The following is a 22,950-nucleotide window of genomic DNA, read 5'->3' as shown; positions in this document are numbered from 1 at the left end:
CAGTATCGCACACACACACAAATAGGGATGCACCGAAAACTTTCGACCGAAAATGCGCTTTCGGGCCATTTTCAGCCGAAAGTTTGCTGCAGTTGTTGCTTGCACGTGTTGTTTCAGCGATAAAAGTCCCAAAAAAAAAGTCAGAAAATTGCACGTGTTGTTTCGGCGATAAAAGTCCAAAAAAAAAAGTCAGAAAATTGCACGTGTTGTTTCGGCGATAAAAGTTTTTGGCCAAAAATTAGCCGAAAGCGCATTTTCAGTTTTCGGCCAAAAAATTTTGGACTTTTATCGCTGAAACAACACGTGCAAGCAACAACCGCAGCAATCTTTCGGCCTAAAGTGCATTTTCGGTTTTTCGGCCCAAAATTTTTGGACTTTTATCGCCGAAACAACACGTGCAAGCAACAACCGCAGCAATCTTTCGGCCTAAAGTGCATTTTCGGTTTTCGACCAAAAATTTTTGGACTTTTATTGCCAAAACAACACGTGCAAGCAACAGCCGCAGCAATCTTTCGGCCGAAAGTGCATTTTCGGTTTTCGACCAAAAATTTTTGGACTTTTATCGCCGAAACAACACGTGCAAGCATCAACCGCAGCAATCTTTCGGCCGAAAGTGCATTTTCGGTTTTCGGCCAAAAATTTTTGGACTTTTATCGCCGAAACAACACGTGCAAGCATCAACCGCAGCAATCTTTCGGCCGAAAGTGCATTTTTGGTTTTCGGCCGACATTTTTCGATGCATCCCTACACACAAACTTTGACACTGACGTACTGCCTATGGTTGTAGCAGATTAGCAATATGCAGGACCAACACAATGCTGCCACTTAATATTCACTGCAGACAAACTGCAGTGGGTAAAGTCACCTCACGACGAGTGAAGGCTGCAGTCCTGCACTGATGCAAAGAGTGTTTTTGTGTCTTAAGAAATACATTTTTTTGCAGGAATGTTGATCTCATTTAATCAAACTGATTATATTTATTTCCTCTCTCGCTGTCCTCACCCTCCCGACTCGCCTTCCCCCTCCTCCCTCCCCTTGCTCTCTCCTCTCCTCTCCCGTCCTCCTTTTTCTGCTTCCTCACCTGCGTCGCTGCCCCCAACCAGCCGCTCTCCCTCTCCGCTGCAGGCGTCGGAGAAGGAGAAGGAAAGCCCGGTGGAGCTGACGGAGCGCTGCTTCAGGGAGCTGCTGGGACGAGCCGCCTATGGCAACATCAAGAACGCCGTCACGCCCGTGCTGATGTGAGACTCTGCTGCGAACTCTTTTATTTATAAGACCGGCTGTCTGCTTCTGGTGTGTTTGATTTCTGACGGGGTCGACTTAACCCCGAGGAAAGCTACAACTCGAGGCTTTGTTGCGGCGTTTTTATCTGAACGCTGATTGGCCCGTGAGGGCGCGACAAGGTCAATGCAAGGTTAGGTGCTGTAGCTGTTTTTTGGCTAGATGCGAGTGCACGATTTGCAGATTAAATGCGTTCACGTCGAGCTCTTGAAGTCCTTTTCTGGGAATGCATTGCTAATTACCTGCTTTTTCACAGCGTTATCATGCTTTGGATGTAATTACTGTTGTGTTTTTGATATAACTTTGATTGTCTCTGACCCTGGCTCTCTGTGAGGTTAGCATTTTAAGTGTCTGCATCTACATCTTCCTGTTTCTCCCTTTCCCTTCTCATTACTTGCATTAATCCGGCTTTGCTTTACCTCCTAGAATTTAGTGTTTTTAGTCTGTCTCAGCCTTTTCCTTTCAATGCATGTGCTCGTACCTCTCTTAGCTCGCTCAGATGTTATTGCATCCCCATGTGGACCGTGAGACATTAGATGGAAGTTCTCAACTATTGCTGATGTCTCTGTGAACTTAGCGCTGCAAAAAATAGTTGATTTTCACAACTTTACAATCATGTGTTGCTGCAGCGCAACACAATTCAGTAGCACCACAAACCGACAGCCTCCACAGTTGAATCAGCAGCTCTCTTTGCTGCTACATAAAAATGCATTTGTGCCTGCACTAGTGCACCTAATGGAGTTTCTACTCTGTAAAGCATTTATTTATTTGTTTCTGCCTCTACTTTACCATTTCTTTGTGGTTTTAAACATTCAGTGCACGCTTCTTGTGAACTATCTGCCCGTCCATTTTCACTTTTCTCCCTTCAATTCGGCTCAGTGGTGATGTGCAGTGTGGGACCAGCTCCTCACCATCCATCACTGTCTCTGTTCCTGTCATGCTTTAGTAATTTATCTCATTCCGTCGCCCGCCCGTCTGTCTTTACGTACGTTGGAAGTGCAGGAGTCTGCGGTTTGAGCAGCTGTTCAATAGTAATGACCTTGATCGTTATTTATGCTGTAATCCTGATCATTAGCATCGATTGGGTTTTTGGGCAGTTTATTCCGGAGTTTGCAATTTATATGAATGTCAGATGTGTTTAAATGTGAAAATATATGTGTGGGACTGTGTATAATGACATCCTCTGTATCCTCCCTGTCTCTCTCCTTCTGTCTGTGTTCCCCCAGGCACTTAGATAACCACTCTCTATGGGAGGGGAAGACCTTTGCTGTGCGTTGCTTCAAAATCATCATGTACTCCATCCAGGTACAGTGCCTGCCCTTAACCCTCACCCTCGTTTCCTCTCTGCTACACTCATATCTGACCTCACATCCAGGTCCGAATGTAGCTGTAGCTGATTATTACACGCCTTAGTGGTGCAAAGTGGAAACATGCTCCAATATTCATGTATTTCTTGTTCATTCACAGCCCAAAAATAGTTCAGACTTCCATTTTTCTCCACAGCTGTGGTTCGTTTCCCCTGTATTTTCTTTCTTTAGTCAGTCGCTCATTTTCTGCCTCTTGTTTTTTCAGTCTCAACACTCTCACTTAGTCATCCAGCAACTCCTCGGCCACCTGGACGCCAACAGCAAGAACTCGGCCACGGTGCGAGCCGGGATAGTTGAGGTCTTGCTGGAGGCAGCCGCCATTGCGGCCAGCGGCTCCGTCGGTGAGTTACGTGCGCACGCGTCAAACGCAAGATACGAGTGAACCTGCTTTCTCGAGTAACCTCTTGCGTGTTTGCAGGTCCCACGGTGCTGGAGGTGTTCAACACGCTGCTGCGGCAGCTCCGTCTGAGCGTGGACTACGAGCTGACCGGCTCGTACGACGGCAGCACCAACATCGGCACCAAGATCATCAAAGCTCACGAGGAGCGGCAGCTGCAGGAGGCTGTCATCAGGACCATTGGTGAGACTGGGGGCGCTCTGTGTTGTTTGTGTGTGTGTAGGAGGTCTGTGATGCTTATGTTATGTTTGTCTTTGTGTTTATGGCATGTGTGAGTTTTCTTCTGGCCATAATATTTTTTTTTCATCTCATCTGTTTATTTGTCTGACCCACATCCACATCTGTCTTTCCCTCTCTCAGGTTCCTTTGCCAATACTCTACCAACCTACCAGAGGTCGGAGGTCATGCTCTTCATCATGGGCAAGATCCCCGTCCCTGGAGTTCACCTAACTCTGCCCTCCTCAGGCTCTGGGTATGTCTCCTCACAAATATCACATACGGAGCAGGGATTTGTACAGCGGGGTAGTGTCACAGGAGTTTTTATGAATTATGATGGATGTCAGTATACATTCAAGTCTTAATTCGCTGGCTTCTCTCCTCAGGCCTGAGGGAACTCGCATGATTCAAGTCATGCTACTCAAGTCCTTGGTTCAGGTAAGTTTTTATTATTTCCAAATAAGTTGATTTTTAATTTAGAAAGTTTTGAAGCAGGACACTTAGGTGTTCAATGCTCACAAATTTAAAATAGTGAGGTTTCTTTGGAATCAGAGCAGGATGACGGACATTGCAGCTACAAAAGACACGATAGAGGTGAGAGAGGAAGGGTGTGAGCGTACATCAGTGCCTCTCTTTAGCAGCTAAAGCGGAACTACTGTTTTTTACAACCTGGACCTTATTTCTTGCATAAAATACGGTCGTTTACTCACTCATATAACTTTGGTGTCATTTGTAGTTGTTCGGGAGATATTTAGATCAGCGTATGTTCATATAGTGGGAGTGACTGGGGCACCGAAACACAGCCTCTAAATAACGCATTATCTGCCGCAAAACTCATTCTGAAGGTCAATCTACAGATCCCAGATGATGATAACAGGTAACTCTGGACTCAACGGGGAATAGCACTAGCGTATCATAACAAAATATTGGTGAAATGAAGGAGTTTCTCGTAAGATAATGCGTTATTTAGAGGCTGCGTTTGGGTGCCCCAGTCACTCCCACTATATGGATATATGCGGCGCTCAGCTGGATCTAATTATCTCCCGAACGACTACAAATGACACCAAAGTTATATGGGTGAATAAACGACCATATTTTATGCCAGAAATAAGGTCCAGGTTGTAAAAAAAACAGTTGTTCCCCTTTAATGTGACAGCTTGTTAATATAACAGTTCATAATAGTGTTATAGCTGTGGACTCTATCAGGCTAGTCAGTCAGGCACACAGCTTCCCAACAGCTGCACTAGATCCATCTTTATAGGTGCATACAGCTATTTAGAGAGAATTAAGACCGTACTTGTGTGTTTTGGCTGTTCTCTTGATGCTGCCTTATCTTATCGTTTCTCTGCACCACTTCCCCTCCACAAAGGAATGTTTTTGTTGCACTGCTGTTTTTCTAGTCGCGTTCCAAGTTTATGTATGTGCTTATGAGAGCTCTTATCTGTCCACATCGCCACGTGTAGGCGTTAGGAGTTAGACGTGAGTATGTCCAAAATGGAATTCTTAGGCCGTGTCAACAAAACTTGACTTGAGTTGCTGCTCAGACGGAGTTCCTGAAATGTTCCTGCCTGATTTAACTCCGTGTACTGACTTGAATTCCATAAGGAGAGATCAAGTGGGAGTGTGGAATGAACGTTGATTGTGGAAAACACGAGCATTGAGCTAAGTCCCAGACGATGAAGGAAGATAGGGACGTGACCCCTTGGAGTCTAGATGGTGAAGGAGCAGTTGAAGTTAGCAGGTGGATGGTAGAAGAGGTAGATATTAGGAAGAGGCAGAGTGACAGATTTGTAATGAATTTAAAAGCACAGGGATTAATTATCTCAGAGGAGACGGAAAACTAGATCATTGGACAAAAGTGGTGACGTAGCTATGAGAATGAAGTGATTCTGACAGCGTAGGACAGCAACAGCAGGAATAGCCCACATTTACAGAATAGAAAGGGACAAATCATCCTTTTTGAACTTCACCACTACCTCAGCACAAGACAATAACTCATGGTCTCATGGTCTCAATGCATTAAGACGACAAGAAATTCCACCAAAAACCATTTGAGGTGACAATCTTATTAAACTAGCCAATAACGTGCAACACTCTCATCAGGGAAGTTTAATTTGATCAAAAATATGAAACCTCTTTTGTTTTTTCTCACTATACTACATCAGATATATTGCATTTACGTCATTTCCCGGTTTTGATGTCTTCATCTTTGTCATTTTAACAGCAAGCATTTAGCAACGGCGACTATCAGTGCGAACCACTACCCGAATTTTTACACTAATCTTTGCTAATTAAAGTGTCAAAACTCAAATACGACTCCCACTCACATACATATACTATAATTTTCTTATTTTGCAAACATGTTTGCAAAATACTTGAACCGTAAAGCCCTGCGTCTGATTATGTGTTAAAATTATTGTTGGCTTCCAATCCATGAAGGCTGAAAATGTGACATCACTCAACTTGATTTTTTTTATCGCTTTCCTGGAAACCACAAATCACTTTTGGTCGTGAATCTCGTAGGTGACGGCAGGTTTCCAGACTACCAACATGCTGACGGCGCTGCCCAGCTCTTTCTTGGAGCCGCTGCTGTCGTTCTCTCTAACCGAGGATCCGGAGATTCGACTGCTGGTGCTCCAAATCCTCCTCAGTCTCATTGACAGGCACGACAACAGGCCCAAGTTCTCCAACATAAGGTGTGTGCTTGTGCACTCAGGAACGTTGATGGGTTTTAAGCTGCACAGTTTGGGAACTTTATTTACCAAGCGGTGCTCCAGTTAATGGTCTGTGTGTCTTTTAGCATCATCACTGACATCTCTGTGCTGAAGCTCAAAGTTGACAAGTGCTCCAGACAGGACAATTTATTCATGAAAAAGGTACATTACATATCTAGTTACAGTCGCCATTATATTAATGCTTTCACAACTCTATGCTGGACTCTTTATGAATCTCCACCTCTTATCTTTCCCCCGTTGCCTTTATCCGCTCACAGCATGGCCAGCATCTGTACCGACACATCTACTTGGGCTGTAAGGAGGAGAGCAGCGGTCGGGAGCACTACGAGACACTCTTTGCTCTGTTAGGTCTTCTCAGCGTGGAGCTGGCCAACGAAGAGGTGGTGGTGGACCTCATCCGCCTGGCACTCGCCTTGCAGGTATGGGAATGCAGTCATATCTTTTTTTTTAACGTTTTGTGTGAAAAAGAAAAGTAGTCCCCTTTATTCCCCACCTACATTTATCCATCACAATTGTACTGCTGCGGTAATAAATATCTTAAAGGGGAAAAATTACTGTTTTTTACAAGCTGGACCTTATTTCTAGCATTAAATACAAACGTTTACTCACCCATATAACTTTGGTGTCATTTGGAGTCGTTCGAAAGATATTTAGCTCCAGAGGAGCACCGCGTATATCCATATAGTGGGAGTGACTGGGGCACCGATACGCAGCCTCTAAATAACGCCTTATCTTACGCGAAACTTGTTCATTTCACCAATATTTTGTTATGATATGCTAGTGCTCTTCCCCGTTGAGTCCGGAGTTACCTGATATCATCATCCAGGGTCTGTAGATTGACCTACTACACTAGCGTATCATAACAAAATATTGGTGAAATGAACGAGTTTCGTGGCAGATAATGCGTTATTTAGAGGCTGCACTTCGGTGCCCCAGTCACTCCCACTATATGGATATACGTAGCGCTCCGCTGGATCTAAATATCTCCCAAACGACTGCAAATGACACCAAAGTCATATGAGTGAGTAAACGATCGTATTTTATGCCAGAAATAAGGTCCAGGTTGTAAAAAAACGGTAATTCCCCTTTAAACGGTAGCATAAGAGGAGGAGTTTTACGTGAAAGTTTTAACAATATCTTTTTGAAGCTTCTTGTTTCTTGAGTCTAGGGTTTGTTTATGACGTCTCTCTGTATTCTGGGCAGGATCTGGCCCTGTCCACTGATGAGGCTATCCCTGTTTATAACCGCTGCGCTGTTCACGCCCTTGCCGCAGCCTACCTCAACCTCATCTGCCAGCTCACCACCGTCCCAGCCTTCTGCCAGCACATACACGAGGTGCGGATCTGTGCATCTTTGTGTAATTGTCTTTGGTGTGTTTCAGTGGTAGATGTTCATAAACTGCCTTTTATCCCCCTCTGCCCTTCAGGTAATTGAGGTGAGACAGAAAGAAAGCCCTTATCTTTTGCCTGAGGACGTCTTCGTTGATAATCCCAAGTATGTAGCAGCGCCCTTTTCTCTATAAATATGCTTAAATGCATGTTGCTGACAGGAAATGACTGCCCTCTGTGTCTCTAGGTTACCTTCGACACTGGAGAAGGTGGAAGGGGACGTTTTGTTCCTCCAGTCGAAGATCACCGAGGTCCTTGGAGGAAGCGGTTATAACACAGAGAGACTGGCCACGCCTTACGTCCCACAGTATACTGGTAAGGAGCCAAAAAACATGAATGGAAATGCAGAGTTGAACTCCTCTCCTGGACCATCAAATTCTTGATAGTCTGTTGATTCAATAAACGCATCAAAAGGAAAAAAATAAAAATAAATAAATCTCTGCTTCCAGATGAGGACCGTCTGTCCAAGAGAAAGAGCATCGGGGAGACCATTTCACTTCAGGTGGAGGTTGAGTCCCGAAACAGTCCGGAGAAAGAGGAGGTGAAGGGAAAAATACTGGATTCTGAGCTCAGACATAATAAAGCCCTATAAGGATGTTGAAACAGATTTTCTTATTCACTGCTTCATACTATTTATTTTTCTCTTTCTTTTGCAGAGGACACCGGCAGAGGAGATCACATTTGAAACACTGAAAAATGCCATTGGTATGTCTTGTAAAATGTTGTATAGTTTTCTATCGATGCGCTTTAAAAGTGGCAAAAAATGAACCTGTTAGATTAAAGGGGAACTACTGTTATTTTTTACAACCTGGACTTTATTTCTGGCATAAAATATGATCGTTTACTCACCCATATAACTTTGGTGTAATTTGTAGTCCTTCGGGAGATATTTAGATCAGCGTATATCCATATAGTGGGAGTGAATGGGGCACCGAAACGTAGCCTCTAAATAACGCATTATCTGCTGCGAAACTCGTTCATTTCACCAATATTTTGTTATGATACACTAGTGCTATACACTAGGTAACTCCCATTGAGCCCGGAGTTACCTGTTATCTATTCACGGACGTGCAGTGGTTTAAGAAAAATATTCAGCCATGTTGCAAAAAAACTAGCAGTAGCAAATTACAGGTGATGGTGGATGTTAGTAGGTCAATCTACTGACCCCAGATAATGATAACGGGTAACTCCGGACTCAACGGGGAATAGCACTAGCGTATCATAACAAAATATTGGTGAAATGAAGGAGTTTCGCGGCAGATAATGTGTTATTTAGAGGCTGCGTTTCGTTGCCCCATTCACTCCCACTATATGGATATACGCAGATCTAAATATCTGACAAACGACTCCAAATTACAACAAAGTTATATGGGTGAGTGAACGATAGTATTTTATGCCAGAAATAAGGTCCAGGTTGTAAAAAAACAGTAGTTCCCCTTTAAGTGTTTATTTAATTATATATATTTGTTGACCCAAATAAATGCAGTAAATAAACGGCTATAAATAATAAGCAGCATTCAGGGGTGTCAGTTGTTCTTGCTCCTGTAGTTAGCTAACCACTCATTGCCACTTTCAACATGCGATATAATGCACATAGGACATTATATTGTTTGTGTCTCCCTCTAGTGGACAGTGTGGGAATGGAGGAGCAGGAGAGGGAGCGGAGGAGACAAGTGGTGGAGAAGTTCCAGAAAGCCCCCTTCGAGGAGATTGCTGCCCACTGCGGTGCCAGGGTACAATAAAAACATTCTTTTTTTTATTGATTTATTGTTTCCAGTTTTTGTTGTTGTTTAATGATTTTATCTTTCTCGTTTAGGCCACACTTCTGCAGAGCAAACTAAATCAGATCTTTGAGATCACAATCAGGTAATGGACAGAGATATTTAAAGCATTTGACGAGTGCATTCCTAAAGGTCTGCAGTGACATCAGTGCTCCCGACTTACCGGTTGATGAACATGATAACGCCGTTGACTCACGCTTTGTCTTTGTTCCTCCTTTTTTTTTTTTTCCTCCAGACCCCCTCCCAGCCCGTCTGGGACCATCTCGTCGGGTTACGGCCAAAGCCAGAGTCGATCTGTGCCCATTTACGAGATGAAGTTTCCAGACCTTTGTGTGTACTAAACCCGCAAAGTCCGCAAGGATGTTAGATAACTACATCCTCCCTGAGGACAGGAAAGGGATTTTTTTTATTTTTTTTTTTTGGGAAGGGCAACCGATCCTCACTGTAAAATCATCTCTTGACTGCGGAGGCAAACATCGATGGTGCATGTGGGAGAAACTCAGCCGCAACAAAAGAACAAGCCACTTTTTGATTTACATTTAGCTGTTTTCTTTCACCCCTCGATTGCAGCCAAAAACAAGCCAGCTTATGTTATTACATGCAGAACTTGTAGAACATTAACTTTCCCTTAGATGTCTGAAGAAACTCCACTGGTTGGATCTTCACATTTGAAATTGAGTCACTGCAGACCCTGTAACTGGAATTTTTTTTTTGTCCCTTACGGGTTGCCATACTACCTTTTAACGAAAGATCAAACTTACTTATTTCTCATGATAATTTATGTTTTATCTTTATTGATATTATGGCCAGAACGAGTGTACGTGTATATGTATTTTTATGTATGTGTTACTGATGACTAGACATGAACTTAATCCTTCCACCGCCTCATGTTACAGCATCTGTTTTTAGTGTTTTATGCTTTACCGTAGTTTTGCCAAAAGTGCTTTTTCTCTCTTTCTCTCTTTCTCTCTCATGCCAGGTTTTTATTTCCTAGCTCCTAACTTTTATTTCTATTTATTATTTACTTTCTAGCTGCGGCGGCGGCTTAACTGAAACACTGTCACACTAAACTCCAGACGTTTACTGCAATGTTTACCAGACCAGACACTAGAAAAATGATGATGATGATTCTGTATTTTTCTCCTTCCCATATAAATGTGTATATACAGAGACATATATAAAGCTTTAAGCTGTTGTACAGAGTAGGGATGTTATCGTATGTGTGTGTATATAAAAGTGTATATTCTAATTTTAGACTGCCGCTGCACTGGTTGTGCCCATAGATGAGGGAGAAATTTACCTAAAACTCTAACAAATAACCAGCAACGCATTTTCAAAAACGGCCCACGATGGAAATTTGCATAATCTCAAGATCGGCGGGTTCTATTAACAAGCCCATCTTATTAAACTCCTGCTATAAAAGCAGGTTTAACAATCCTTTTCATTACTGCTCACGGAGTCTGAGACGGGCTTTTATCGCCACCCTCATCCTGACCCGCGTCGTTGCCATTATTATCCTCGGCCCTGCTGGGGTTTGCACTCACTTTTTGTGCCGCGCCACTTCCGAGCGTCTGTCTCAGCGTGATCCAAATAAGTCTAAAAGCCATTTTCCGTGCATGTCTGCACACACAGGTAGAAAAACAAAGTATAATGGCAATAATTTGGCAGGAGCCCGGCTTAACACGGTCCAACTGTAGGTAGCAGAACGTTCTGTGCGTTTCCAGATCATCCCTCCCCTTGTCATGGTGCTGTGATGGTTTCAGTTTTGTGACGTTTTATGAGCCCCCCCCCCCCCCCCGTTCTCCCCTGCGCTTCTGTGCATTGCCATCTTACATCTTGTTTAATGTAGACGATGATGTCCGGTTTGTCTCTTGAGTGTCCCGTGTTGCCGTCCAGTCGTTCCTTTGCATCGTAGCGTCACATGTGCGTGTATTTTACGACCACGCGTGCCGGTGTATCAGATTTGTCTGTTTTGAATCGGTGCGTGAGCGTATTTGTTTGTGTGTGTGTGTGTGTCTGTGTGAATCATCATTACCCAAGACCAAACTCTTCAGACACGGTTTACAGTTTCGTCCAGTGGCTCTTTCCACCACGTCAACGAAGAACAAGCTCTGTGCGTCTTTCCGAACCTTCCTCGTGACGTCGTCTTTTCAGCATCTCTTAACTCGGCAGTGAAGACCTGTACATCTATCAGCGTGTTGTCATTGCACCGTGTAATGTAAAAATGACCCGACGGTAATCCGAACTTACTCTCTGTCATTTCATGTCTGGTTAATAGATGCGTTTACAATGTAGTGCTGTAGGTCAAATCTATTCATTCTGTGAACTTTGCACTTTAAAACCTGGATTACCTAGTGACAAAGGCAGCTTTTACATGGAGAAAATGCCTTATGAGTGTCATACCTGACTTTGCATGCTAGTGATGTTGCTGTGTTGTACAATAAATTCATCTGTAACCATGAGAGGCCTGTTTCTGATTTTATTCTGGCTTTGATGAGATAGAGACGTCCTTGAGGTACAGTAAGAGCGTCATTGTGCATCGTCACAAAGGAAAGAAAGGGGGGAAAAAAAATAGCTGATGACTCAAGGTTCTACAGCAAACACCGACAGTACTTATGTCACAATGTTCTCTGCTATATTTATTCCAAACCCATGCAATTCACAGCGATTTCACAGCAATCTGTTAAATTGTGTACTTGCCACGCTTGATCATCTGACTGGAATTAAGTTCAGCATTGTTCAACGTGTCTTTACTTCTACCACCTTCAGCTGACAAACATTTTACACAACTATTCCTATTTTAAAGGGGAATTACCGTTTTTTACAACCTTATTTGTGGCATAAAATACGATCATTTACTCACCCGTATAACTTTGGTGTCATTTGGAATCGTTCTGAAGATATTTAGATCCAGCGGAGCGCCGCGAATATCCATATAGTGGGAGTGACTGGGGCACCGAAACAGAGAGAGGAACAGCTGGCCAAAGAGCAACAAACTGCTGCACGTCAGCCAATAGATAACAGGTAACTCCGGACTCAACGGGGAATAGCACTAGCGTATCATAACAAAATATTGGTGAAGTGAACGAGTTTCGCTGCAGATAATGCGTTATTTGGAGGCTGCGTTTCGGTGCCCCATTCACTCCCACTATATGGAAATACACGGCGCTCCGCTGGAGCTAAATATCTTCTGAACTACTCCAAATGACACCAAAGTTATATGGGTGAGTAAACGATTGTATTTTATGCCAGAAATAAGGTCCAGGTTGACAAAAAACGGTAATTCTTTAAGGCCTGACACGTTTCTGTTTTCTTTTGACACTCGTACCCCCTTTGGAGTAAAAAAAAAAATTTAAAAACAAATGTGTAAAATCAAGAATAATATGGTTTATAACAATATGCTTTAAAGTTTGAAAGATTGTGCTCTCCCCTTCAGTTCTTCACGGTGGTTTAGTTCACTGCCATCATGGCTCATGGTCAAGTGGCTGACGTCCTGTAGCTAACTGATAGCTAAGCAGCTGCTTTGCTGGAGTTAAAACAAAGCCTGTGTGAGACATGTTTCGTCTACTATCATTAGAATAAAATAAACTTACAACCAGACTTGTAACCAGACTAAATTTTGTTTGCTCCATTACCTTGAGGTCGAAACACGGTCGTTATCAACAGGGCTGCCATATTGGTTGTGTCTCTAAATACATGTTTGTCTATGGAGACTTGAGATCAACACACTTTACTCAAAATTTAAAGGAATAGTCCAATAATCCAACATTTAAGATAGACTTACCATACTGGTATTCTATTATTACTGTTTTATTTTATAAAATCACTACCAGTCAAAAGTTTGGACACACCCTCTCATTTAATGGTTTTCCTTTATTTTCATGACTATTTACATTGTTGATTCTCACTGAAGACATCAAAACTATGAATGAACACAAATATGATTCATATTGAGGGCTATTTGACCAACAAGGAGAGTGACGGAGTGCTGCACCAGATGACCTCCACAGTCACCTGACCTAACTAAACCCGATCGAGATGGTTTGGGACGAGATGGACCGCAGAGTGAAGGCAAAAGGGCCAACAAGTGCTCAGCATCTCTGGGAACTCTTTCAAGACTGTTGGAAAACCATTTCAGGCGACTACCTCATGAAGCTCATCGAGAGAATGCCAAGAATGTGCAAAACAGTAATCAAAGCAAAGGATGGCTATTTGGAAGAATCTAAAATATGAATCATATTTAGAGTCATTTCATTTTTTTTTATTTATTACATAATTCCATATGTGTTCATTCATAGTTTTGATGCCTTCAGTGAGAATCTACAATGTAAATAATCATGAAAATGAAGGTACAGGGTTTCCTCGATATGGAACAGTACTTTTGGCTGCACCTTTTGTTTTTCTCTCTTGAAAAATGTTTCATTTTATCCTCCCCCTACCTGAGAAATGAAATCCTCCCTAACTGTCGTTATATTGCAAGACATATGTGCGTGGCTCAGGAGTTCACAATAAATCACAGACTGTTGCAGGAGTGTTCCGGTTTAAGGTGCCTCATGGTACAGAGATTGTAAACTGACTTTAAAGCCCTTTGAGGCCCGCATGCGTAATTTGTGATTTTGAGCTACATGAAAGTGACTTGACTTGTCCGTCAATGTTTCCGCTGATAGCTTTGACTTGTAACTGAACACGTCTGCTGAGGCCTCAAGAGTTTGAGGGTTAAAGATTTGTTTTTATGACTGCTGCTTGGTCTGGGTGGATGCATCTGGCATCTGGAAGCAGAAAAATACCACTGCTCGGCTTCCAAACTAAAACAATTCCTTTTAGTTGCAAAGACAGGTGTTTACTTTTAGTTGTATTCCTTTTTCTCGTATTGTAATCTATTCATAACAGGCTACATATTTTGGAGGAGCTTTCAGTCCATATCTCAAAACCTTCGAGTTATCAAATTGAATCAGACAGAAATTTAGCAATTATCGTTTGCCACAAAAAAAGCTTTAATACGATATTAATTTACAAAAAAAAAAAAGATACCGCTCAGTAAATAAACTGTATATAACAGAATAAATATGTCTTATCCTTACGTCACATTCACTGGTTCGTTCCTTTTTCAAAGCGTTCGATTAGTAATGGTGCTTTCCACGAGAAAAAAAAAATAAAAAATACTCTTTGAAATCTTTTAAGTCAAGGCTAAGAAGTTCAAGGCAGTCAGTGGGTGCACCAGTGTTTTTATTGATAAAAGCACTGCCTTATCTTTACTTAAGCTTTTAATGAGAGGCCCAGCAAAGACATTCAACAACATGCAAACAACAGCAACAAGTTTATGTAGTTTAAAATTTAAGACATGTGAGCACTAACATGCAGTGGCTATTACACTCTTTCAGCTATGCTCCGTCATCTGTTCATACCATTATCCTCTGCGCATCCTTGACTAGAATGTTCCTGAACAACCTGGCCAGGTTCCCCTGAGGTTTCTCCTCCCACTGCTTCAAGAAGCTGCCGTTACGTTTTGACGCATTGGGGCTGCCCCATCTGAAGTGACTCATCCTATAGCTTCCGTCTTTCCTTTCCTGCAGGCCCAACACAATGCGCGACTTAGAGCTGACCCTGGGCCTCGGCAGTCCCTGGCCTTGACCGCCTCCGCTAGCGTCCCCCTTGGCTTCCTCCTCGTTATTGCTCAGCTGCCTGCGAGCCTGAGGGGGGAATCTACCTTCGGAAGAGCCCCCTCCCTCCAGAGAAGAGGCGAAGACTTTAACAGGCCGGCGTTTACGGCCAGAGGGCTTACCCCAGCGGAAGTGCTCCATTGAATAGGAGCGCCTCTTGTCGCCGCGGCCCCTCAGCTTCGGCTCTCTTATCTTGTCTCCCGAAGGCTTGCCCCAGCGGAAATGCTCCATCGAGTAGGATCGTCGCCCGTCGCTGCGGGCTTTCAGACTCGACTTTGATATTTTGTCTTCAGAAACCAGCGTGGCCAGGATGATGCTGATTAAGAGGTCATCGTCATCGTTCACCGTCAGCGCGCTGAGATCTGGGATTTCACTCCGGATCACAGACAGGCAGTGATGAACACAGTCCTGTGTGGCAGAAATCACATAGAGACCGCACTTGAAACATGGAAACTTACAACCTGGACCTTATTTCTGGCATAAAATGCGATCGTTTACTCACCCATATAACTTTGGTGTCATTTGGAGTTGTTTGGAAGATGTTTAGCTCCAGTGGAGCGCCACATATATCCATATAGTGGGAGTGATTGGGGCACCGAAACGCAGCCTCTAAATAACGCATTATCTGCCGCTAAACTCGTTCATTTCACCAATATTTTGTTATGATATGCTAGTGCTATTCCCTGTTGAGTCCACCAAAGTTATATGGGTGAGTAAACGATCGTATTTTATGCCAGAAATAAGGTCCAGGTTGTAGAAAACCTTTAACATCTAATTCCCCTTTAACATCTGACTGTATTTTATGAGTAAGATGCAGATTTATTTTCTAGCTCTCTGTATCAGATGCAGATCAAAATGATACCTGTCTCACTTCCATATTCCGACAACAAATGCAAACATGTATTGAGAAAATCTACCAGTCATCCTAGACTTGACAGATTCAGTGGCAAAATATCAGCCACGTCAGGAGAGTTTAATACAATTCCCCTCAAAAGTTTTTTTGGACCATAAACACAAACTCCCATAGAAAAAAAAAGAACACATCTAATAGACTGGGCAGCTGCAGTGAGCTTTTCTTTCCGTTCTGTCCATAACCCAAGGATATTCACTTAACTACACTGCCCGGCCAAGAGTCACACACTCTAATATTTCATTGGACCGCCTTTAGTTTTGATTACGTCACGCATTCGCTGAGGCATTGTTTCAGTAAGCTTCACAAGATTTATTTCCATCCAGTGTTGCATTCATTTTTCACCAAGATCTTGTATTGATGATGGAGAGTCTGACCACTGCACAAAGCCTTCTCCAGCACATCCCAAAGATTCTCAATGGGGTTAAGGTCTGGACTCTGTGGTGGACAATCCATGTGTGAAGATGATGTCTCATGCTCCCTGAACCACTCTTTCACAATTTGAGCCCCATGAATCCTGGCATTGTCATCTTGGGAAGAAAAAATCCATTGATGGAATAACCTGGTCTTTCAGTATATTCAGGTAGTCAGCTGACCTCATTCTTTGGGAAACATAATGTTGCTTAACCTAGACCTGAGCAACTGCAGCAACCCCCGATCATAGCACTGCCCCCACAGGCTTGTACAGTAGGCACTAGGCATGATGGGTGCATCACTTCATGTACCTCTCTTCTTACCCTGATGCCCCCATCACTCTGGAGCAGGGTAAATCTGGATTCATCAGACCACATGACCTTCTTCCATTGCTCCAGAGTCCAGTCTTTATGCTCCCTAGCAAAGTGAAGCCTTTTTTTCCGGTTAACCTCACTGATTAGTGGTTTTCTTAAGGCTAAACAGCTGTTCAGTCCCAATAACTTGTTGTCAAGGCTTGTACCTATTTGCTTCCAGGTGGCGACTTTTTTTTTTGGCCAAGCAGTGGTGATTTTCTTTCAGCTGGCAACAAGTTATTTAACCCCAACTGATGCGATAAGTAGCTTCTCATTTCTTAAACAACCATGTCTCCCGTGGTTGTGGAAAAGATGTTAGTCTGTTTGAGAAGGGTCAAATCATTGGCATGCATCAAGCAGAGAAAACATCTAAGGAGATTGAAGAAACTACTAAAACTGGGTTAAGAACTGTCCAACGCATTATTAAAAACTGGAAGGATAGTGGGGAACCATCATCTTTGAGGATGAAATGGGGTCCTAAAAAAATCCTGATGGATCGTGATCAGCCATCACTTAAATGTTTGGTGAAATCAAATCAAAGAAAAACAACAGTAGAACTCAGGGCTATGTTTAATAGTGAAAGTAAGAACATTTCCACACGTACAATGTAAAGGAAAACTCAAGGGTGCCTCATGGTACAGAGGCTGTGTAGCCTTAAGAAAAACACTAATCAGTGAGGCTAACTGGAAAAAAAGAACTTGGTGAAAAATGTATGCAACACTGGATGGAAATAAATCTTGTGACATAGCAGAAGCTTATTGAAACACTGCCATAGAGAATGTGTGCTGCAATCAAAGCTAAAGGCAGTCCAACGAAAGAGTACTATTGTATCTAGCAATCAAAATTCATTAAAACTTTGAAAAGTTGTTTTTACTGTAGCATCTGAAACCACTTGCAAATATATATATACAGTATATATATATATTTTTTTTTTGGTTGAAACACTGTGTACAGTATTTTTTTCCTACTCTTAAAACAATCAGTTTTAACATTATCATCCGTGTGGGCTTAAAAAACACACTCAGGGGGATTGTGTTCTCCACAATCTTTAGATTAGATTAGACTTTAGACTATTTCTGTGCTTTTTTTTTTATTTTCTTGACTTACTTTGTCCTGCACGAATGAAGTTTTCCTGAAAACTATGACAGGGACACAGAAGAAAACAGAAAGACCATGCAGGCGACAGAGTTCCACCTACCAGTATCCTCTCCTTGTTGCTCAGGTTGTTGCAGATGGAGCTGTCCCAGCACACCAACCCAAACCCGGGGGTGGACACGTATGCCAACACAAGCACTAACAATCGACATGGACACACCATCTTCAGCCTGGCGCTCAGGACCATGGGCTGAAATGAAATAAAACAGAAATCCGTTCGGAAGGTTTTAGTAACACTGCAAGCTTGGCAGACTCAGATGATCACTCTATCCCTTACCGGGAAGACATTACCACTTTGCCAGTTTTGTGAGGGAATACTGTAGGTGTCTCTTGATCACTGCGCTTGCGTAACACTTTCCTCCCTTCCTTATGTAACGTGACGTTTTTCAACACTATACTTTTGTGATAGTGAGAGAACAGTTAATTCGTAGCTGTCTGATTAATCAGTGCTCGGCATTCTTCTTCCAGCCAACAGTTCACGTAGTGTGACAGATGGGTCTTGTTTATTAGCATTTATCAGCAGCACATTCGTCTAATTTTAAGTGGTAGACGATTAATGAGCTAAAACACTTGACAGCACTTCACCAAGGCCCCTTCCTTTCCGTCAAAAGAGGTCAATTTAACACAGAGGGTGTGTGCGTGTGAAAGTTGGAGATCAAGGAGGGATGTGGGAGGAGGGGGGGTTTGTGTGTTTTGGCACAGCGGAGCGTAGTCTTGTGTTTTTGATGGAATCTGATATGAAGATCATGGAATGAACAGCGTTGTGAAAGTAAGACCACAGATGTCAAGAAGTGCAATGATTATGTCAGCCCACTGGTATTTCACATGGCGCGAGAAACCACGTTGTCAGTTATGAGAACTTAAAACTTAGTAAGAAGTCAACAGTGTCTCTCTGAGGAGCTCATCTCCAGCTATCTAAAATATTATTTGAAAGATAAGAAAATATAAATATTCTTGTGGCGGTATTACATCCAACAAGACAGTCGTTTTAAGTTGCCTTGAATTGCTCAACTGTTTGCCTTCACTTGCTCAAAGGATTCACGAGAAATGAGTGATCTTCTGTAATTTAATCTCAATATAAACCGTGTTGCTTCCTCTTATAGAGCTGCATTAAGCCACTGTCAAACAGATCAATGTCGGTGTGACTTACTGCCTCTTCTTCACTTGCCACAGGAGTGCATTTAAACTATTCTAAAATGATATCTTATATTTTATTGCGTGGGTTTGTTGTTGTTGGCTGCCCTAATACACCACATGCTCTTTTGTGTTTGTGACACAAAGATAGCCATAAGGATGGGAATCATTAGACGCCCATGGTACAATATTATCACGATACTTAAGGCACAATGCATTTTTACCACGATACTTCAGACACAATACCATAATATCTCATTATTTTGTACAGTGCGATGTTATCGCGAAACTTAAAACACACAATGCGTCTGCCACGGTACTGAAAACACAATACAACATTACTGCAATATTTAAAACGCGATGCAATGACATCGCCGTTCATACCACAACATCTTAAGACACCATACATTATTAGCAAGATACTTAAAACACAATGTTAATACAAGAGGAGAGACATATTATGATGTTATCAGGATTCTTAAGACACAATGCGATATCGTAGTGTTACGTGAGAGGCAATAGGATGAGATCACGATGTTAACGCAAAATATTGACCACAACATCTTAAAACACAACACAGTATTATCAGGATACTCGAGACTTGATAAGACATTATAAGACACAATCATATTGCGATACTTAAAACACAATACGATAATATCATGATACTTATGAGACAATATGATAATATCATGATACTTATGAGACAATACAATAATATCATGATACTTATGAGATAAGACGATATTATCATGATACTTATGAGACAAGCCAATATTATCATGATACTTATGAGACAAGCCAATAATATCATGATACTTATGAGACAATACGATAATATCGCGATACTTATGAGACAATAAGATAATATTGTGATACATATGAGACAAGATGATAATATTGTGCTACATATGAGACAATATGATAATATCGTGATACGTATGAGACAATACGATAATATCATGATACTTATGAGATAAGACGATAATATCGCGATACTTATGACAATACGATTCTTAAAACATGATATGACATTAGCTCAATACTTAAGATATTATCGTGATACTTAAGACACAATGCAAAAAAATAAATATAACGCAGAACATTATCATGAATATACTTAAGATACGATACAGTTATTACCACTAGACTTAAAACACAATATGACATTAGCTCGATACTTAAAACACAACATTATTATCAAGATACAAGACACTATACAACATTTTGAATTATTTTCAATAATTTTCACTATCATGGCACTAACGACACAAAACATCATTATCGCAATACATTAGACACTATACAACATTTCCATATTTATAACTATGCTTAAAACACGATACGACATTAGTGGCGATATTGCAATACTTTTGACACAATACAATATTTTGATGATATTTAAGACATAATATATTGCAATTTCACAGTTGAATATTGCGATAACATGTATCATTATTGAGATATATCGTCCACAGCACCATCTACAGGACTGGAAAAGTCACTGATTTTATCGATCTTGCACTATTGCCTGGAAAACTGCTAGTGGCTGCATGCCTTATCTTTGTTCTGTGGGAAATAATAGTTTGGTGAATGGTGTTGCAGAGCAAATGCACCGCTTAAACCTGTTTCCTTCTGTTTAAAAAAGTCACAAACAAGCATCAAGAGTGTTTTTTGTAAAATCCTTCATTGCAACAGTCCCATTGTGAAGGCACAAGGGCACGCAACAATAATGCAGATGACGGCTCAACACTCGAGTGAACAGATTTCCAATTTCCTCATCTCCTCTGCCCGTCTTAACGCACACAAAGAGCTCCGCGGCCAACATGTGAAAGGTCAGCGCAGTGAATAGAAAAACGATTGAGCTGCTGTGGGATAAGTGGCTCGCAGTCATCACGGCAATGCCTAAGAAGGGATCAATGTAAACATGCAAGGAGACGAACTGCCTGTTGTCTTGTATTGTAAAAGTACAGCTTTTATTGACGTCAGCCTGTCAGACAAACGCCTCTAATCATCTTTTTACAGCGGCTGTTTATCATCACTTCAATCTTAAGTTATTTAGTGGCAGTGAAATAACAGGGAAATTAATCTAAACTTTAAGATTCATAGAGATCTTTTGTGCTGCTTGGTCTGTAAGTACACTGTTAGTCATATGATTCAAGTAGTTTCACGGACATTTTGAAATATCCTCCTTGGAACGTTTCATCCTGGTGCGTGAAGCGTTTAGAATTCGTTTTCTTCGTTTGGGTAATTGCAGCTTGTAAGTTTCTCCCTACCTCCTCCATTTGATTTAAGGAGCGACTCCTTGGTGGCCCGTTGCCTTTGCAACTCTGGCAGAGACTTGTCTCCGCTCTCCCTATAGCATGACTCACTCAGCTGCTCTTCCACAGATAAACACTCTGATTAAAGAAGCCCCAGCTCTGCTATCAAATAACCTTGTCATTTAAAGATTCTGTGAGTAGTGTTTAAAAGAACTGCCATTTGTTGAAATCAATCAATAAAAAAAAAAAAAAACTATCCACACATCAATGCTTATTCTTTCATTAAAACAAGAAGCTGCAAACAATCAGACTCCACGCATGCCACGTAAACAACTCTAGGCGATTTTTATTTTACCTTCTCCAAAAGCTTTTCCCTCCTCTTGTTTTTTCCTCAGTCCCCCTGTCCACAGATCTCCGAGACTGGCGACTCTTGTCTGAACTGCTGTCCCTCTCCTCCTCCTCCTCCTCCTCTCCTGCTTTCTCTCCGCTCCGCAACAGCAACAACAAAAAAAAAAAGAAAAGAAATGCTCTGTAGGAGAGGGTCCGCTGTTGCTTCTTCCTCAGAGGAGGAAAGCTCTTTTTATAGACGCGCGAAGTAAAGAGTCACAAGGCCTCGGGGTGTGATTGAGGTAAGGGGGCTCCTGCTCCTCTCTGAATGGGGAGGAGTGTGTACTTGTGTGGTCTTGTGGTCTTGTGTATGGTAAGTATAGAGGCAACCCACATGCTTTCCAATCAATAGTGCAGTTTACTTTGCCAGACTAAAGATAAGGCATTAGTGAACTGGTTAACTAGCTGCCCTCGCTCTAATCACCCCCCCCCAGTTGGCCGGCATTCGCGTCATCATTGTTACGCTCTCAGGAGAACGTCTTGGGTGCGTCTTTTCATGTTTTCATACGCTGATTAAAGCCCTTCATTGGAGGACCCCTGTCAATCCCCACTCTAAATCCCTCAAAGGTCAATCCTAATTAGTGACATCTCAACAATGGGACTGACGTCTTTTCAAAAAAAAAACAAAAAAACGTAAGATTAAGAAGTAGGGCGACAGTGAAGTGTGCAAATCAATTTGTCTGATTGGACCGTTTCTCTGCTGTTCTCGTTTTACAAGGTGTGCATGTAGCCCTGCGTGGAAACTTCATTACGGAGGCCTGACTCACTGGTTAGACGTCAATACTACACCTCAGGTTGGAGGAGGTGCACATGACACAAACACAAAACACACACACACACATATACATGCAGGGCTTTATGGAGGTAAACGTTGTGCCGCTGAAAGGAAAATCACTTTCCTTTCACCGCTTCAATGTCGGTAACGTAGACATTCAGCTCGCTCCGGGCGCATACGTTTCCTTGATAATGCACAAGGTCGGGCGCAGAATGACAGTAATAAAAGGAGCCGGAACAGAAGAGGTGGACATGCGCTTGCTGTGAGAGACACTCATTGAACATTTTTCTTTCATAACACGCAGCCTATTTTTGTTCATTTGTACTTTTTCTTTAAGCCGCAAAACAAGCAATTTTGCAGTGACCTCAAACCACGTCCCCACATCCAGGGTTGTTTTTTTTTGTTGTTGTTTTGTTTGATTGAATGATGAGTAGGACTTGTCAGTATATTCTTAGAAGTTTTACCAATGAACCGCGGAAATACGTAACGGCGACCTTGTGAAAAGCAAACGCTGAAGTGTAAAGTAATCTATGATTAAAAGCTATATGAATAAAAATTAAACTAGTGTGCTACTATATTATCTCGTAACTACATAGAAGAAGGTTTAGCTGCCTCTGCAGTTAAAGGGGAACTACTGTTTTTTACAACCTGGACCTTATTTCTGGCATAAAATACGATTGTTTACTCACCCATATAACTTTTGTGTAATTTGGAGTCGTTCAGACGATATTTAGATCTG

General features: G+C 42.0%; 2 protein-coding genes across 4 annotated transcripts in view; one reads left to right on the top strand and one right to left on the bottom strand.

The window, feature by feature from the left end:
• The window catches only part of LOC311499184 (protein EFR3 homolog B), a 37,396-nt gene extending 25,772 nt beyond the window's left edge, over positions 1-11,624 (top strand). For all 3 annotated transcript variants that reach the window (XM_084560068.1, XM_084560069.1, XM_084560067.1), the window contains 17 exons: positions 1,104-1,238; positions 2,505-2,583; positions 2,851-2,986; positions 3,064-3,225; positions 3,403-3,514; positions 3,645-3,696; positions 5,782-5,954; positions 6,059-6,134; positions 6,251-6,412; positions 7,197-7,328; positions 7,420-7,487; positions 7,569-7,696; positions 7,831-7,922; positions 8,038-8,086; positions 9,008-9,114; positions 9,198-9,247; positions 9,398-11,624. In XM_084560068.1, coding sequence (XP_084416194.1) covers positions 1,104-1,238; positions 2,505-2,583; positions 2,851-2,986; positions 3,064-3,225; positions 3,403-3,514; positions 3,645-3,696; positions 5,782-5,954; positions 6,059-6,134; positions 6,251-6,412; positions 7,197-7,328; positions 7,420-7,487; positions 7,569-7,696; positions 7,831-7,922; positions 8,038-8,086; positions 9,008-9,114; positions 9,198-9,247; positions 9,398-9,503 — 1,819 coding nt within the window. In that variant the 3' untranslated portion in view covers positions 9,504-11,624. The remainder of the gene's footprint in view (positions 1-1,103; positions 1,239-2,504; positions 2,584-2,850; positions 2,987-3,063; positions 3,226-3,402; positions 3,515-3,644; positions 3,697-5,781; positions 5,955-6,058; positions 6,135-6,250; positions 6,413-7,196; positions 7,329-7,419; positions 7,488-7,568; positions 7,697-7,830; positions 7,923-8,037; positions 8,087-9,007; positions 9,115-9,197; positions 9,248-9,397) is intronic.
• A 2,635-nt stretch (positions 11,625-14,259) lies between these two features.
• On the bottom strand, positions 14,260-21,492 carry LOC311499037 (pro-opiomelanocortin-like). The gene is made up of 3 exons (XM_084559866.1): positions 21,405-21,492; positions 17,698-17,844; positions 14,260-15,230 (listed from the first exon to the last, which is right to left on the bottom strand). The coding sequence occupies exons 2-3, from the start codon at positions 17,839-17,841 to the stop codon at positions 14,562-14,564; spliced, it is 813 nt and encodes a 270-aa protein (XP_084415992.1). The 5' UTR covers positions 17,842-17,844; positions 21,405-21,492; the 3' UTR covers positions 14,260-14,561.
• Positions 21,493-22,950: the final 1,458 nt, after the last annotated feature.

The sequence above is a fragment of the Chelon labrosus genome (genome assembly GCF_963514085.1).
Source record: "Chelon labrosus genome assembly, chromosome: 14".
NCBI classification, from domain to species: domain Eukaryota; kingdom Metazoa; phylum Chordata; class Actinopteri; order Mugiliformes; family Mugilidae; genus Chelon; species Chelon labrosus.
The sequence above is the reverse complement of the archived record's forward strand: the minus strand, read 5'-3'. Positions and strand labels throughout refer to the sequence as shown.

Coding starts and splice junctions, on each gene's coding strand:
- LOC311499037 (XM_084559866.1), bottom strand. CDS start 17,841: ATGGTCCTGAGCGCCAGGCTGAAGATGGTGTGTCCATGTCGATTGTTA. Junction 15,231..17,697: donor GCAACAAGGAGAGGATACTG/GTAGGTGGAACT, acceptor TCTGCCACACAG/GACTGTGTTCATCACTGCCT.